We start from the raw sequence: 15,259 nt of genomic DNA, 5'->3' as shown, positions 1-15,259 counted from the left end.
TCTTGTCTATATTGAATACATAATTTAAACATTGACAGTGTAGGTTGGAAAAAGTATGTGAACCACGAGGCTAATGACTTCTCCAAAACGTAATTGGAGTCAGGAGTCGGCTAACCTGGAGTACAATCATTGAGATGAGATTGGAAATGTTGGTTAGAGCTGCCCTGCCCTATAAAAAACACTCACAACATTTGAGTTTGCTAGTCACAAGAAGCATTACTTGATGTGAACCATGACTCGAACAAAAGAGATCTCAGTAGACCCAATTGTTGACTTGCATAAAGCTGGAAAGGATTACAAAAGTATCTCTAAAAGCCTTTATGTTCATCAGTCCACGGTAAGACAAATTGTCTATAAATGGAGAAAGTTCAGCACTGTTGCTTCTCTCCCTAGGAGTGGCCGTCCTGCAAAGATGACTGCAAGAGCACAGAGCAGAATGCTCAATGAGGTTAAGAAGAATCCTAGAGTGTCAGCTAAATACTTACAGAACTCTCTAGACCATGCTAACATCTCTGTTGACGAGTCTACGATACATAAAACACTAAACAAGAACGGTGTTCATGGGAGGACACCACGGAAGCAGCCACTGCTGTCCAAAAAAAACATTGCTGCACGTCATAAGTTCACAAAAGAGCATCTGGATGTTCCACAGCGCTACTGGTGAAATATTCTGTGTACAGATGAAACTACAGTTGAGTTGTTTGGAAGGAACACAGCACTATGTTTGGAGAAAAAAAGGCACAGCACAACAACATCAAAACCTCCTCCCAACTGTAAAGTATGGTGATGGGAGCGTCATGGTTGGGGGCTGCCTCAGGGCCTGGACAGCTTGCTATCGTCGACGGAAAAATGAATTCCCAAGTTTATCAAGACATTTTGCAGGAGAATGTAAGGCTATCTGTCCGCCAATTGAAGCTCAACATAAGTTGGGTGATGCAACAGGACAACGACCTAAAACACAGAAGTAAATCAACAACAAAATGGCTTCAACAGAAGAAAATACGGCTTCTGGAGTGGCCCAATCAGAGTCCTGACCTTAACCCGATTGAGATGCTGTGGCATGACCTCGAGTGGTTCACACCAGACATCCCAAGAATATTGCTGAACTGAAACAGTTTTTTTGTAAAGAGGAATGGTCCAAAATTCCTATTGACCGTTGTGCATGTCTGATCTGCAACTACAGAAAACGTTTGGTTGAGGTTATTGCTGCCAAAGGAGGGTCAACCAGTTATTAAATCCAAGGGTTCACATACTTTTCCCACCCTGCACTGTGAATGTTTACACGATGTGTTCAGTAAAGACATGGAAACATTTTAATTGTGTGTGTTATTAGTTTAAGCAGACTGTGTTTGTCTATTGTTGTGACCTAGATGAAGATCAGATCAAATGTTATGACAAATTTATGCAGAAGTCCAGGTAATTCCAAAGGGTTCACATACTTTTTATTGCCACTGTAGCACCAAAAAGGGTTTCGCTATGGTTACAACCCTTTTTGGGGCTATATAGAACACTTTTTAATAGTTCTTTACAGAACCTTTATGGAGAGTGGTTCTATAGAGAACCTTCCTCAATCTCAAAGGTTCTTTATTGATCATTTTGAAGAATCATACAAGGTTTTTTATTCTGGTTAGCCATATTGTTAAAATTCCATGGGTGTCATTATTGTGTTAATTGACCAGTTGAATCAGCTGTACTAGCTCTGGAAAGGCCAGGGGTCGCTGAGGAGAGAATTGATAACCACTGATTTAGTCAACAGTTCTCAATTGACACAAGGCCTTTACTTGATTATTTCACAAGACACTGTTACTGGCACCTGACATGTATAACATGTTATGGCATAAAACAACAGATTAGATAAACTGGAATGACACTTTCACTCATGGTTGCACAAAAACAGCTGTGCGTAAACCACGCCCCAAAATATTATATTGAGCCACTTCCCCTACATTTTAATTAGCACTAAAAGAGCAAAGAACCCTTTTGTAAACTGTAAGGAACCATTGAAGGGCTCGAAGTCTTCTTTGAGTCATTATGGTTCCTCATAGAACCATCACTCTTCCCAAAGAACCCTTGAAGAACCCATTCTTAGTGTGTAGAGCCGTGGTGGGTTTGATTTCCATTCCGGAATCCTCTGGCATTCTATAAGTAAAACCCAACACACTCCAGATCCAGATTCTGAAGCAATGTTTACTTTTATAGCTCTTTGGGTGAATCCTCACAGCCAGTTTGAGTTCTTGACAATGTGTTTTCTCTGTTAATAACTAGTAGATGATTAATTACTACAGTATAAAAAAGGAAGTTACTGTAAGGCAGTATTTATTCATGGTTTTTATCCATATGGTCCTGTGTGGCTTAGTTTGCATTAGCGTGGTACTAGCAATGCCAAAGTTGTGGGTTCAATTCCCAGAGGGATCACACACAAAAAACAAACACTAATTGTACTGTAACTGTGCTGTGAGTCATTTTGGATAAAAGTGTCTGCTGAATGGTAGTGTATTATATGATATACACACTCAGCCCCCACTCTCTCTTCCCGCACTCTAGACGCTGGGTACCTGCATGAGACGGCGGACGTACGGCAGCAGCTCAGTCACTATCAGCTAGCATCTCGTAGTCATGTGACCTCCCCCACCGCCCCGGCCCAGGGCGCGACCTCCGACACGCGTCCGGATGGCATCCTGACCTGTGAGTTCTGTGAGTTCAGTTCGGGGTACATGCAGAGCCTGCGCCGCCACTACAGAGACAGACACGGAGGGAAGAAGCTGTTCAAGTGCAAGGACTGCTCCTTCTTCACCTGCTCCAAGTAAGAAAATGATAAATGATACTGTGACAACAAATTTGTCTTTCCTCGAGTCCTCACATCCTCTTTCCTCCTTAAACCGCATTGGAGGAGAGGATCCAAGGTCCCTCACAAATACATGCTGACAAAATGGAGAGGAGAGTGGACATGAGGAATCAAGGAAAGAAAAATGGTCTTATTTATCTTATTTTGGGGGGGGAGTTTTATGATGGTTGCTTGGCAACTGATTGTGCTTGTTGTTTTCTTCTGTCCGCTGGGCCTCACTGCATCTGTTCGGTTCCTCTCAGGTCAGCATTCACCATGCATGTGGAAGCAGGACACACCGTGGTTCTTGAGGAGGGTCACAAAGACCTACGCTGTCCACTCTGTCTCTACCACACCAAATACAAGAGCAATATGATCGACCACATTGTCCTGCACAGGGGTATGCCATAGTTTATCTGCTCAAATATTGATAAGACAATTCAGAGGGAAATATCTCTTAGTGCCAGGTGTCATGATCTTATTGAGCTTAAAGTCACAGCTGTGCTAGCCTCGGAGTTCCGGGACATTACACTATATTGTCGCAAACCAAAGTGATTAGCTACACTTACTAAGATACAGTGGAGGCTGCTGAGGGGAGCACGGCTCATAATAATGGCCAGAATGGAGCAAATGGAATGGCATCAAACACCTGGAAACCATGGAAACCACGTGGTTAATGTATTTGATACCATTCCACTGATTCCGCCCCAGTCATTACCAGGAGCCCCTCCTCCCCAGGTCCCACCAACCTCCTGTGCTAAGATATGACTTCACAGTTGTAAGTGTTATGGTGTTTACACAATAGTCATTATCTCTTTCTTTCTCTCTCCGCCCTCTCCCTCACCCCCACAGAGGAGCGTGTGGTACCCCTGGAGGTGTCCCGCTCCAAGCTGTCTCGCCACCTGGCGGGCGTGGTGTTCCGCTGCCACAAGTGCACCTTCACCTGCTCCAGCGACCAGAGCCTGCAGCTGCACATCACCAAGCATAACGAGATGAAACCCTACCAGTGCCAGCTGTGTTACTACGACAGCAGGCAGCGTTACCAGCTGGAGGAACACCTCCGAGACGAGCACAAGGTAAGTCAGACCCAGAACTACAACTCCCATCATGCAGCCTGTCTGGCTGGCACATATGCAAGAAACTTCATCCTGTCAATATTGAAAGTGTTCGATATTATAGTATAGTCTTGTTTTCACTCTGTGGCACACACCCCTCCACGATGTGGTCTGAACTCCAACTCCCATCATACTCTGCCTTGACCCATGCTTTTCCTGTTCATCTTTTTATTTATTTTTACTTTGGGGTAGCCTACACATCAATCTTTAATTCAGCTGTACGTGTCCTGGGGATGGGTCGGCTTTAAAAAAAATAAAAAATTACCTACTTGCTTTTTAAAATAGGCAGTTCTCTAAGGATGTCATCCTGAGAAAATCACAAGATCGTGCCAACTTGTATACAATTCTGTTTTGGCATCCCTTCCTCTCAGAGATGGCTTCAAGAGGTCTCAGTGCATTTTACATCCGTGTCTAATAAGTTCTGAGTTATTTCAGTACTTTATCATAGAATTTATTAAACCTCCATTACATGCAGATAAAATGTGCTTATCTGTAAAAAAGGATCTGAAGTCATACAAAGTAAACCAAGCAAGATGATTCACATCCCACACACATACATCCTGCTATCTATTCTGAGTGCATATCACAAAGAATAGGTTTCATTTCCCATAGTCCCTAAATGGGGATAATGCATGAGATGCTGAACGAGTGCAGATGGCCTTTCATGAGGTTGAAGTGACATTAAAAGGGCTCAGACAACGCTAGCTGTTTTTTAAGGGAAGACTAAGAAGCTCCTGTTCCTTGAACTCATTGTTTGTACTAAAAGCCAATTATATAATTATTTTCTGACATGATACTTATCAATCATGGTTTGTGGTGCTCATAAATGATAGAAATTGTGCTTCACGTTGAATCATGGTGTTATACAGTATCGTTAAACATGAATAGATGCAAAAAAAACGTCACATTTAATTCTAATAAAGTCAATCCAATAAGCTGAATTCATCCCAGAGGGGCCATTTTTCTGGGTTTTACGAGGAGACAAGTAAACAACAACTTGACAGCAGTAAGAACATACTGCTGATACCTCTGTCTTTCTCTTGTTGATCAGGTGATCCGTAACTTTGAGTCGATGGGGCGGGTCAATCTGGATCAGCTGGATGCTTTAAAGGAGATTCGCAGTAACGCCGAGGAGGAAGAGGAGAGAGAGGAGGAAGGAACGGTCATGGAAGAAGAGATGATGGAGGAGTGTAGAGATGAAGATCTAGAGGAGGAAGAGGAAGGGGGAGTGGCAGAAAAGCATTTTCCTAAAGGTAAACAAGAATCTTTGAGCTGTGTTCATTAGGCACCAAACAGAAGAAAACTGACTGAATCAGGGAGGGACTGTTTCAAAACGTTTTGTTACATGTGCCCTAATGAACACAACCCTGTTACTGGCCCTGTCACTGATCAGTAATGTGATGTGACTGGGGGCCTGTTATATCTGTGTTTGCTGTATGTCTGATATTAACCCCTCATCATCTGATCGCTGTCTGTCCCCCAGATGTCCCTGTGGTTTCCCCTAGCAGCAGCAGTGTGTCTGCCTCCGCTGAGAAGCGTTTCCCCTGTGAATTCTGTGGTCGTTGCTTCACCAACAACATAGAGTGGGAACGCCACGTCCTCCGACACGGAATGTGAGTCCATAGAGATACATTATAATATCTTATATTAGTATTTAGTTCTGTGCCCCCCACCCACCCCCGCTAAGCATTTACCGACAGAAACATCTTTTTTTGGTTAGATTTTTAGTCCAGACCAGACCAAATCTGAACCAATCATAGACGTCTATGTTTGATTCAGAACTGGTCCGGTCTGGCCTTTATTTGGCCCAAACGTAGACATCTATAACTGGTTCAGATTTGGTCCTTACCAAAAAGCAATCATAGAGTTCTATGTTTCATACGTTTGGAGAGTACGGTACAATATAGTAGAGTAGAGCACAGCAGAGTACAGTAGAGCACAGCAGAGTACAGTGCACAGTACAGCAGAGTACAGTGCACAGTACAGCAGAGTACAGTGCACAGTACAGCAGAGTACAGTGCACAGTACAGCAGAGCACAGCAGTGTATAGTACACAGTACAGCAGAGTACAGTGTACAGTAAAGTACAGTACACAGTACAGCAGAGTACAGTACACAGTACAGTAGAGCACAGCAGAGTACAGTACAACACAGTACAGTAGAGCACAGCAGAGTACAGTACACAGTACAGTAGAGCACAGTACATTACAGTACAGTAGAGCACAGAGTACAGTACAATAGAGTACAGCAGAGTACAGTACAGTAGAGCACAGCAGTGTACAGTACAATATAGTACAGTATAGGACCATAGAGTACAGCAGAGTACAGTACAATAGTACAGTAGAGCACAGCAGAGTACATTACACAGTACAGTACACAGTACAGTAGAGCACAGCAGAGTACAATACAGTACACAGGACAGTAGAGCACAGCAGAGTACAGTACAATACAGTACAGCAGAGTACAGTAGAGTACATTACAGTACAGTACAGTAGAGCACAGTAGAGTACAGTACAGTACAGTAAAGCACAGTAGAGTACAGTACAATACAGTACAGTAGAGTACAGTACACAGTACAGTAAAGCACAGCAGAGTATAGTACAACACAGTAGAGCAGTGTAGAGTACAATACAGTACACAGTACAGTAGAGCACAGCAAAGTACAGTATGGCACAGCTTAGTACAATACACAGTACAGTAAGGAAAAGTATAGTTCAATACAGAAAAGTATAGTATAGTAGAGTAAAAATAAATATATATATAAATATATATACACACTGCTCAAAAAAATAAAGGGAACACTTAAACAACACAATGTAACTCCAAGTCAATCACACTTCTGTGAAATCAAACTGTCCACTTAGGAAGCAACACTGATTGACAATAAATGTCACATGCTGTTGTGCAAATGGAATAGACAGGTGGACATTATAGGCAATTAGCAAGACACCCCCAATAAAGGAGTGGTTCTGCAGGTGGTGACCACAGACCACTTCTCAGTTCCTATGCTTCCTGGCTGATGTTTTGGTCGCTTTTGAATGCTGGCGGTGCTTTCACTCTAGTGGTAGCATGAGACGGAGTCTACAACCCACACAAGTGGCTCAGGCAGTGCAGCTCATCCAGGGTGGCACATCAATGCGAGCTGTGGCAAGAAGGTTTGCTGTGTCTGTCAGTGTAGTGTCCAGAGCATGGAGGCGCTACCAGGAGACAGGCCAGTACATCAGGAGACGTGGAGGAGGCCGTAGGAGGGCAACAACCCAGCAGCAGGACCGCTACTTCCGCCTTTGTGCAAGGAGGAGCAGGAGGAGCACTGCCAGAGCCCTGCAAATGACCTCCAGCAGGCCACAAATGTGCATGTGTCTGCTCAAACGGTCAGAAACAGACTCTGTGAGGGTGGGGGTTGTGCTTACAGCCTTTGCCAGAGAACACCAAGATTGGCAAATTCGCCACTGGCGCCCTGTGCTCTTCACAGGTGAAAGCAGGTTCACACTGAGCACATGTGACAGACGTGACAGAGTCTGGAGACGCCGTGGAGAACGTTCTGCTGCCTGCAACATCCTCCAGCATGACCGGTTTGGCAGTGGGTCAGTCATGGTGTGGGGTGGCATTTCTTTGGGGGGCCGCACAGCCCTCCATGTGCTCGCCAGAGGTAGCCTGACTGCCATTAGGTACCGAGATGAGATCCTCAGACCCCTTGTGAGACCATATGTGGCTGGAGTGTGTCAGCAGTTCTTGCAAGAGGAAGGCATTGATGCTATGGACTGGCCCGCCCGTTCCCCAGACCTGAATCCAATTGAGCACATCTGGGACATCATGTCTCGCTCCATCCACCAACGCCACGTTGCACCACAGACTGTCCAGGAGTTGGCAGATGCTTTAGTCCAGGTCTGGGAGGAGATCCCTCAGGAGACCATCCGCCACCTCATCAGGAGCATGCCCAGGCGTTGTAGGGAGGTCATACAGGCACGTGGAGGCCACACACACTACTGAGCCTCATTTTGACTTGTTTTAAGAACATTACATCAAAGTTGGATCAGCCTGTAGTGTGGTTTTCCACTTTAATTTTAAGTGTGACTCCAAATCCAGACCTCCATGGGTTGATAAATTTGATTTCCATTGATCATTTTTGTGTGATTTTGTTCTCAGCACATTCAACTATGTAAAGAAAAAATAATTTAATAAGAATATTTCATTCATTCAGATCTAGGATGTGTTATTTTAGTGTTCCCTTTATTTTTTTGAAAAAAATATTTAAAAAAATATAAAATATAAAATAAAAAATAATAATAATAAAGTAGAGTGAAGTAGAGCCATTTTTTACATTCAGCATCACTTCATCAAGGGAAATATAGTATTCTTTCTAATAAAGATATCTACACATATTTCAGGATATTGTGTATCCCTGGAAAAAAATCTGAATTCTTGTAAACATTACTGTTTTGAAAACATAGTTTGTCCAAAAAAAGGGGAATGGGTAAGTTAAGCCGCCTACACATTTATGTACTGAATGAAATATTACCACTACCTTTTAAAAACTATATCTGTATTTTTTCCCCAAACACAATTCAACACAATCCCTTTTTTTTGTACTTTAATCATTTTAAGCATCTTTGAACAAATAACAAACACTTTGTACTTTTGTAAACACTTTTAACATTGGCCAATATATCCCAGTGATAATGCCTTGCATTACGCTTGGGAAGAAAACACTTGAATTTGCTCAACTTGCCATTGGCTCAACTTACCCCATGGCCATTGGCTCAACTTACCCCATGGCCATTGGCTCAACTTACCCCATGGCCATTGGCTCAACTTACCCCATGGCCATTGGCTCAACTTACCCCATGGCCATTGGCTCAACTTACCCCATGGCCATTGGCTCAACTTACCCCATGGCCATTGGCTCAACTTACCCCATGGCCATTGGCTCAACTTACCCCATGGCCATTGGCTCAACTTACCCCATGGCCATTGGCTCAACTTACCCCAAGGCCATTGGCTCAACTTACCCCATGGCCATTGGCTCAACTTACCCCATGGCCATTGGCTCAACTTACCCCATGGCCATTGGCTCAACTTACCCCATGGCCATTGGCTCAACTTACCCCAAGGCCATTGGCTCAACTTACCCCATGGCCATTGGCTCAACTTACCCCATGGCCATTGGCTCAACTTACCCCATGGCCATTGGCTCAACTTACCCCATGGCCATTGGCTCAACTTACCCCATGGCCATTGGCTCAACTTACCCCATGGCCATTGGCTCAACTTACCCCATGGCCATTGGCTCAACTTACCCCATGGCCATTGGCTCAACTTACCCCATGGCCATTGGCTCAACTTACCCCATGGCCATTGGCTCAACTTACCCCATGGCCATTGGCTCAACTTACCCCATGGCCATTGGCTCAACTTACCCCATGGCCATTGGCTCAACTTACCCCATGGCCATTGGCTCAACTTACCCCATGACCATTGGCTCAACTTACCCCATGGCCATTGGCTCAACTTACCCCAAGGCAAACATTTTGACTATTAGCCCACAGCTACAATGAAGCACTTTCATGCTAGTTTTATGACCTTATATTGAAGCTTATATAGATCCCAACTGATGTATAGAATAATCTTTACATTATCTAATGTGGTTTCGATACAAGCATCACAAAACCTCTAACACAATAAATTAATTTGACTTTGTAAAAAAAATGTTTGTTTTTTTACGCAACTTGCTTACCAATTTTTCCATGTGGTTTCTTCCTTCACAGACTAAATGAAAGGATGACCTTATTCATTTTATGTATGGTTTCCTAGAAACAAGGGTGGCTCAACTTACCCATTTGGTTCAACTCACCCCACCCTCTCTACTGTATTGTACCCTACTTTACTCTTAATGTACTCTACTCTATTGAATTAAACTCTACTGTACTGTACTCTTCTGTACTCTTCTGTACTGTACCATACTGTAATGTTCAAATTGATGAAACATAGCATAGACATCTATGATTTCTTCAGATTTGGATCTGGTCCATACTGACCAAATATGTACTTGTTTGGGGCGGGGCTCATATTAGAATAATACCCGGCATGCTTTGCAAGTGTTTGTTTTTACATTTACATTTTGGTCATTCAGCAGACGCTCTTATCCAGAGCGACTTACAGTCAGTGCATTCAACTTAAGTAGATAAACCACAAAATATCAGAGTCATAGCAAGAATAGCACATTTTAAAGCTTTTGAAAAAGCTCACATAAATAAGTGCATGTGACAGAATAAATATTCTGTTGTAATCTTGAGTTCCTTTTTCATATAATAAAGAGGCTTGAAAAATATTGTGATATAATGCATACTTCATTGAGAATGTACACTACCGTTCAAACGTTTGGGGTCACTGAAAAATGTCTTTGTTTTTGAAAGAAAAGCAACATTTTTGTCCATTTAAAATAACATCAAATTGATCAGAAAACACAGTGTCTGAGTTCTTTGCAGAGTTGCAAAGAAAAAGCCATATCTCAGACCCAATAAAAAGAAAAGATGGGCAAAAGAACACAGACAATGGACAGAGGAACTCTGCCTAGAAGGCCAGCATCCTGGAGTCATCTCTTCACTGTTGACGTTGAGACTGGTGTTTTGCGGGTACTATTTAATGAAGCTGCCAGTTGAGGACTTGTGAGGCGTCTGCTTCTCAAACTAAACACTAATGTATTTGTCCTCTTGCTCAGTTGTGCCTCCCAATCATCTTTCTATTCTGGTTAGAGCCAGTTTGTGCTGTTCTGTGAAGGGAGTAGTACACAACCTTGTACGAGATCTTCAGTTTCTTGGCAATTTCTCACGTGGAATAGCCTTCATTTCTCAGAACAAGAATAGACTGACGAGTTTCAGAAGAAAGTTATTTGTTTCTGGCCATTTTGAGCCCGTATCGAACCCACAAATGCTGATGCTCCAGAGACTCATCTAGTCTAAAGAAGGTTTGTTTTATTGCTTCTTTAATCAGAACAACAGTTTTCAGCTGTGCTAACAGAATTGCAAAAGGGTTTTCTAATGATCAATTAGCCTTTTAAAATGCTAAACTTGGATTAGCTAACACAACGTGCCATTGGAACACAGGAGAGATGGTTGCTGATAATGGGCCTATGTAGATATTCCATTACAAATCAGCCGTTTACAGCTACAATAGTCATTTACAACATTAACAATGTCTACACTGTATTTCTGATCAATTTGATGTTATTTTAATGGACAAAAAAGGTTATTTTCTTTCAAAAACAAGGACATTTCTAAGTGACCCCAAACGTTTGAACGGTAGTGTATATGCATATGAAAGTTGGCCATAGAATCAATGACTGAAAAAATAAGTATTTTAATGTCTTTTCAATGTCTGGGAAATATGTATTTTCACCTTTCATTCCGCACCTGAAATGCACCCGATTTCAATGCCCTGTATAATTGGTATTTTCACCTTTCATTCCGCACCTGAAATGCACCCGATTTCAATGCCCTGTATAATTGGTATTTTCACCTTTCATTCCGCACCTGAAATGCACCCGATTTCAATGCCCTGTATAATATGTATTTTCAAAGTCCGGAAAATACATATTTTCAACTTTGATTCAGCAACTAGATGTCTAAAAGACATATTTTCAACATAATTTTGTTTACTAAGATCTTGCATCCCTCTCTTCTCCTTTCCCTGTCCCATCTCTCTCCCGTCTCTCTCTCCATTCCTACTTCTTTCCCTCCCTCTCAGCCTCTTCCTTCGGCATGTTTTCCCCCAGTATGTTCCTATGGTGATGGACACTGACCTTTCACCCTCTCATCCCCATGCAGGACTGTTACCAACAGCAGAACAACAGACACTAGCACCACTCCAGCAATAGAAACCTCAGCTCAGCTTCTTATTGGCTCGTTGGATGTCGTGACAATGACCGATAGAGGGATGGACCTATCCAGCAACGGCATGGAGGTGGAGAGAGGATATGCCTCTGACCTATCACAGAGTAGTAAAAATCAGAATGAGGAAGACAAAGAAATACTTGAGACCAAAAATGACCTATAGGAAGAGATGGAAGAGAAGAGAACTGTGGCCTAACATTGTAGTCACTGTGCTAGAGACCATAACATTAGGTTGTATGGATATTGATGTTGGGTTGGGTATCAAAAATAGGCTGCAAAAAAAAAGATGTAAACATAAAAAACTAAGTCAAAGGAATTGTCACCTTTTGGAGCATTGTTAGCTTTTAAGTGTAACATATTGGAAACAATAGGTTGTGTTCAATGATTTATATATACACTAGATGACTGACAGGGAGCGCTGTTTTGAAGCCGCCGTACCTCCATCTTGGCTCTCCCCCACCATTGTGTTGAAGCCACCGCGCCTCCATCTTGGAACTCCCCCACCGTTGAAAAAATATTTTGGAAGCTATAGAAATGCATTTATAAAGTCTACATTTGTTTTTGCCATGTTTATTCTATACTGAACAAAAATCTAAATGCAACATGCAACAATTTCAACGATTGTACTGAGTTACACTTCATATAAGGAAATCAGTCATTTTAAATAAATAAATTAGGCCCTAATCTATGGATTTCACGACTGGGCAGGGCCCAACCACTTGGGAGCCTGCGCCACCCACTGGCGAGCCAGGCCCAGCCAATCAGAATGAATTTTTCACAACAAAATGTCTTTATTACAGACAGAAATACTCCTGTTTCTTTAGCTGTCCAGTTGGCTGGTCTCAGATGCTGCCGCAGGTAAAGAAGCCAGATGTGGAGGTCCTGGGCTGGCGTGGTTACACGTGGTCTGCGGTTGTGAGACTGGTTGGACGTACTGCCAAATTCTATAAAATAACCTTGTAGGCATCTTATGGTAGAGAAGTTAACATAACATTCTCTGGCAACAGCTCTGGTGGACCTCTGGCAAAAGCTCTGGTGGACATTCCCGCAGACAGCATGCCAATTGCACACTCCCTCAAAACTTGAGACATCTGTGGCATTGTGTTATGTAACAACACTGCACATTTTAGAGTGGCCTTTTATTGTCCCCAGTACAAGGTGCACCTGTAATGATCATGCTGTTTAATCAGCTTCTTGATATGCCACACCTGTCAAGTGGATGGTTTATCTTGGCAAAGGAGAAATGCTCACTAACAGGGATGTAAAAAAAAATCTGAGAAAAAGCTTTTGTGCATTTGGAACATATAATTTATATCAGTTCATGAAACATGGGACCAACACTTTACATGTTGCATTTATATTTTTGTTCAGTATATTACAGACATGTTAATGCATATTTTTGTTATTATATTATGTGAGCTAAACATAAAAATAAAATTTGAAAAAATATATATATATAAAAACATTTTCATTAAAGTATAATGTTTTGAAAGTGCAAATGTTACTTTCCCTACTACAGCAACAAAAATACTTAAATATATTTAATTTTGACCTTGAATCATTATATTGTAATACTGTAGAATTCCATTCATTTCTATGGACTGCTTCTTCTGTGGAGTGCCAATATGGCCGACCGGTGGCTTCAAAGCCTCTCATTGGCCAATACATAGCATCAGCAATCCAGGGTTTATATACATCACCGTTTGTGTTACATCCCAAAAAAATGTAAATGGCTGAACTTTAAAATGAGTCACTGGTCCCATAGAATAGATGTTAATATATTGGTAACCAATAGTAATGGTACTGTAAAAAGCATACATTCAGGTCAAATCGTCAGTTTCCACAGGTTAAGTCCTAGTTCACGTCTACTGAACTAAGATATTTATTTTGTTTAAAGAAAGAGTGGGTGACATTTCCCCAAAACATGTTTGAAATTGGAGAATTCAATTTTGAAGCCTAGGTGCCTTCAGAAAGTATTTATACCCTTTGATTTATTCCATATTTGGTTGTTACATCCTGAATTCGAAATGTATTGAATATTATTTTTTTCTCACCCATCTACACACAATACCCAATAATGACAAAGTGAAAACATGTTTTTTAGATTTTTTTGAAAATGTATTGAAAATTAAACATAGAAATATCTAATTTCCGTAAGTATTTACACCCCTGAGTCAATTTGTTGGAGATACAAGCATCTTTGGCAGCGAGTACAGACTTTCTGGGTAAGTCTCTAAGAGCTTTCCACACCTGGATTGTACAACATCTGCCCATTATCATTTTCAAAATCATTCAAGCTCTGTCAAAGTGGTTGTTGTTCATTGCTAAACAACCCTTTTCAGGTCTTTCCATAAAGTTTTAGGTAGATTTAAGTCAAAACTGTAACTCGGCCACTCGGGAACATTCACAGTCTTCTTGGTAAGCAATTCAAGTCTAGATGGGGCTTTTTGTTTTAGGTTATTGTCCTGCTGAAAGGTGAATTCATCTCCCAGTATCTGGTGGAAAGCAAACTGAACCAGGTTTTGCCAGTGCTTAGCACCATTCCATTAATTTTTTATCCTGAAAAACTCCCCAGTCCTTAACAATTACAAGCATACCCAGAGCATGATGCAGCCACCACTATGCTTGAAAATAGTGGTACTCAGAGTGGTACTCAGTAATGTGTTGTATTGGATTTGCCTCAAACATAACACTTTATATTTAGGACAAAAAATGTAAAAAAAAAAAAAAAAAGCCACATTTTTTGCTTTTTTCCTTTAGTGCCTTATTGCAAACAGGATGCATGTTTTTGATTATTTTTATTCTGTACAGGCTTCCTTCTTTGCCCTCTGTAAATTATGTTAATATTGTGGAGTAACTACAATGTTGTTGATCCATCCTCAGTTTTCTCCTATCACAGCCATTAAACACTGTAACTGTTTTAAAGTCACCATTGGCCTCATGGTGAAATCCCTGAGCGATTTCCTTCCTCTCCGGCAACTGAGTTAGGAAGGACGCTTCTATCTTTGTAGTGACTGGGTGTAATTAGTGTAATTAATAACTTCACCATGCTCAAAGGGATATTCAATGTCTGCTTTTGTTTACCCAACTACTATTAGGTGCCCTTTTATGTGAGGCATTGGTTGAATCTGTGTTTGAAATTCACTGCTCAACTGAGGGACCTTACATGTATGTGTGGGGTACATAGATGAGGTAGTTATTCAAAAATCATGTTTTTTTACTATGATTCACTATTATTGCACTAGAGTGAGTCCATGCCACGTATTATGTAACATGAACCTATTTATGCTTGCCATAACAAAGGGGTTGAATGCTTGTTGACTCAAGACATTTCAGCTTGACATTTTTTATTCATTTCAAATCATTTCTAACAACGTGCAGTACCAGTCAAAAGTTTGGACACACCTACTCATTCAAGGGTTTTTCTTTATT

The 15,259-nt window shown here is 41.6% G+C and overlaps 1 protein-coding gene across 8 annotated transcripts in view; it reads left to right on the top strand.

The window, feature by feature from the left end:
• Positions 1 to 14,756, top strand: part of LOC110536958 (zinc finger protein 462) — a 71,136-nt gene extending 56,380 nt beyond the window's left edge. For all 8 annotated transcript variants that reach the window (XM_090191744.1, XM_036936915.2, XM_036936916.2 and 5 more), the window contains 6 exons: positions 2,545 to 2,803; positions 3,088 to 3,224; positions 3,677 to 3,900; positions 4,991 to 5,192; positions 5,423 to 5,552; positions 11,762 to 14,756. In XM_090191744.1, the coding sequence (XP_090047870.1) occupies positions 2,545 to 2,803; positions 3,088 to 3,224; positions 3,677 to 3,900; positions 4,991 to 5,192; positions 5,423 to 5,552; positions 11,762 to 11,990 (1,181 nt within the window). In that variant the 3' untranslated portion in view covers positions 11,991 to 14,756. The remainder of the gene's footprint in view (positions 1 to 2,544; positions 2,804 to 3,087; positions 3,225 to 3,676; positions 3,901 to 4,990; positions 5,193 to 5,422; positions 5,553 to 11,761) is intronic.
• The last annotated feature ends 503 nt before the right edge of the window (positions 14,757 to 15,259 follow it).

Source organism: Oncorhynchus mykiss, chromosome 12 (genome assembly GCF_057628025.1).
Source record: "Oncorhynchus mykiss isolate SJ-2025 chromosome 12, ASM5762802v1, whole genome shotgun sequence".
NCBI lineage: Eukaryota > Metazoa > Chordata > Actinopteri > Salmoniformes > Salmonidae > Oncorhynchus > Oncorhynchus mykiss.
The sequence above is the reverse complement of the archived record's forward strand: the minus strand, read 5'-3'. Positions and strand labels throughout refer to the sequence as shown.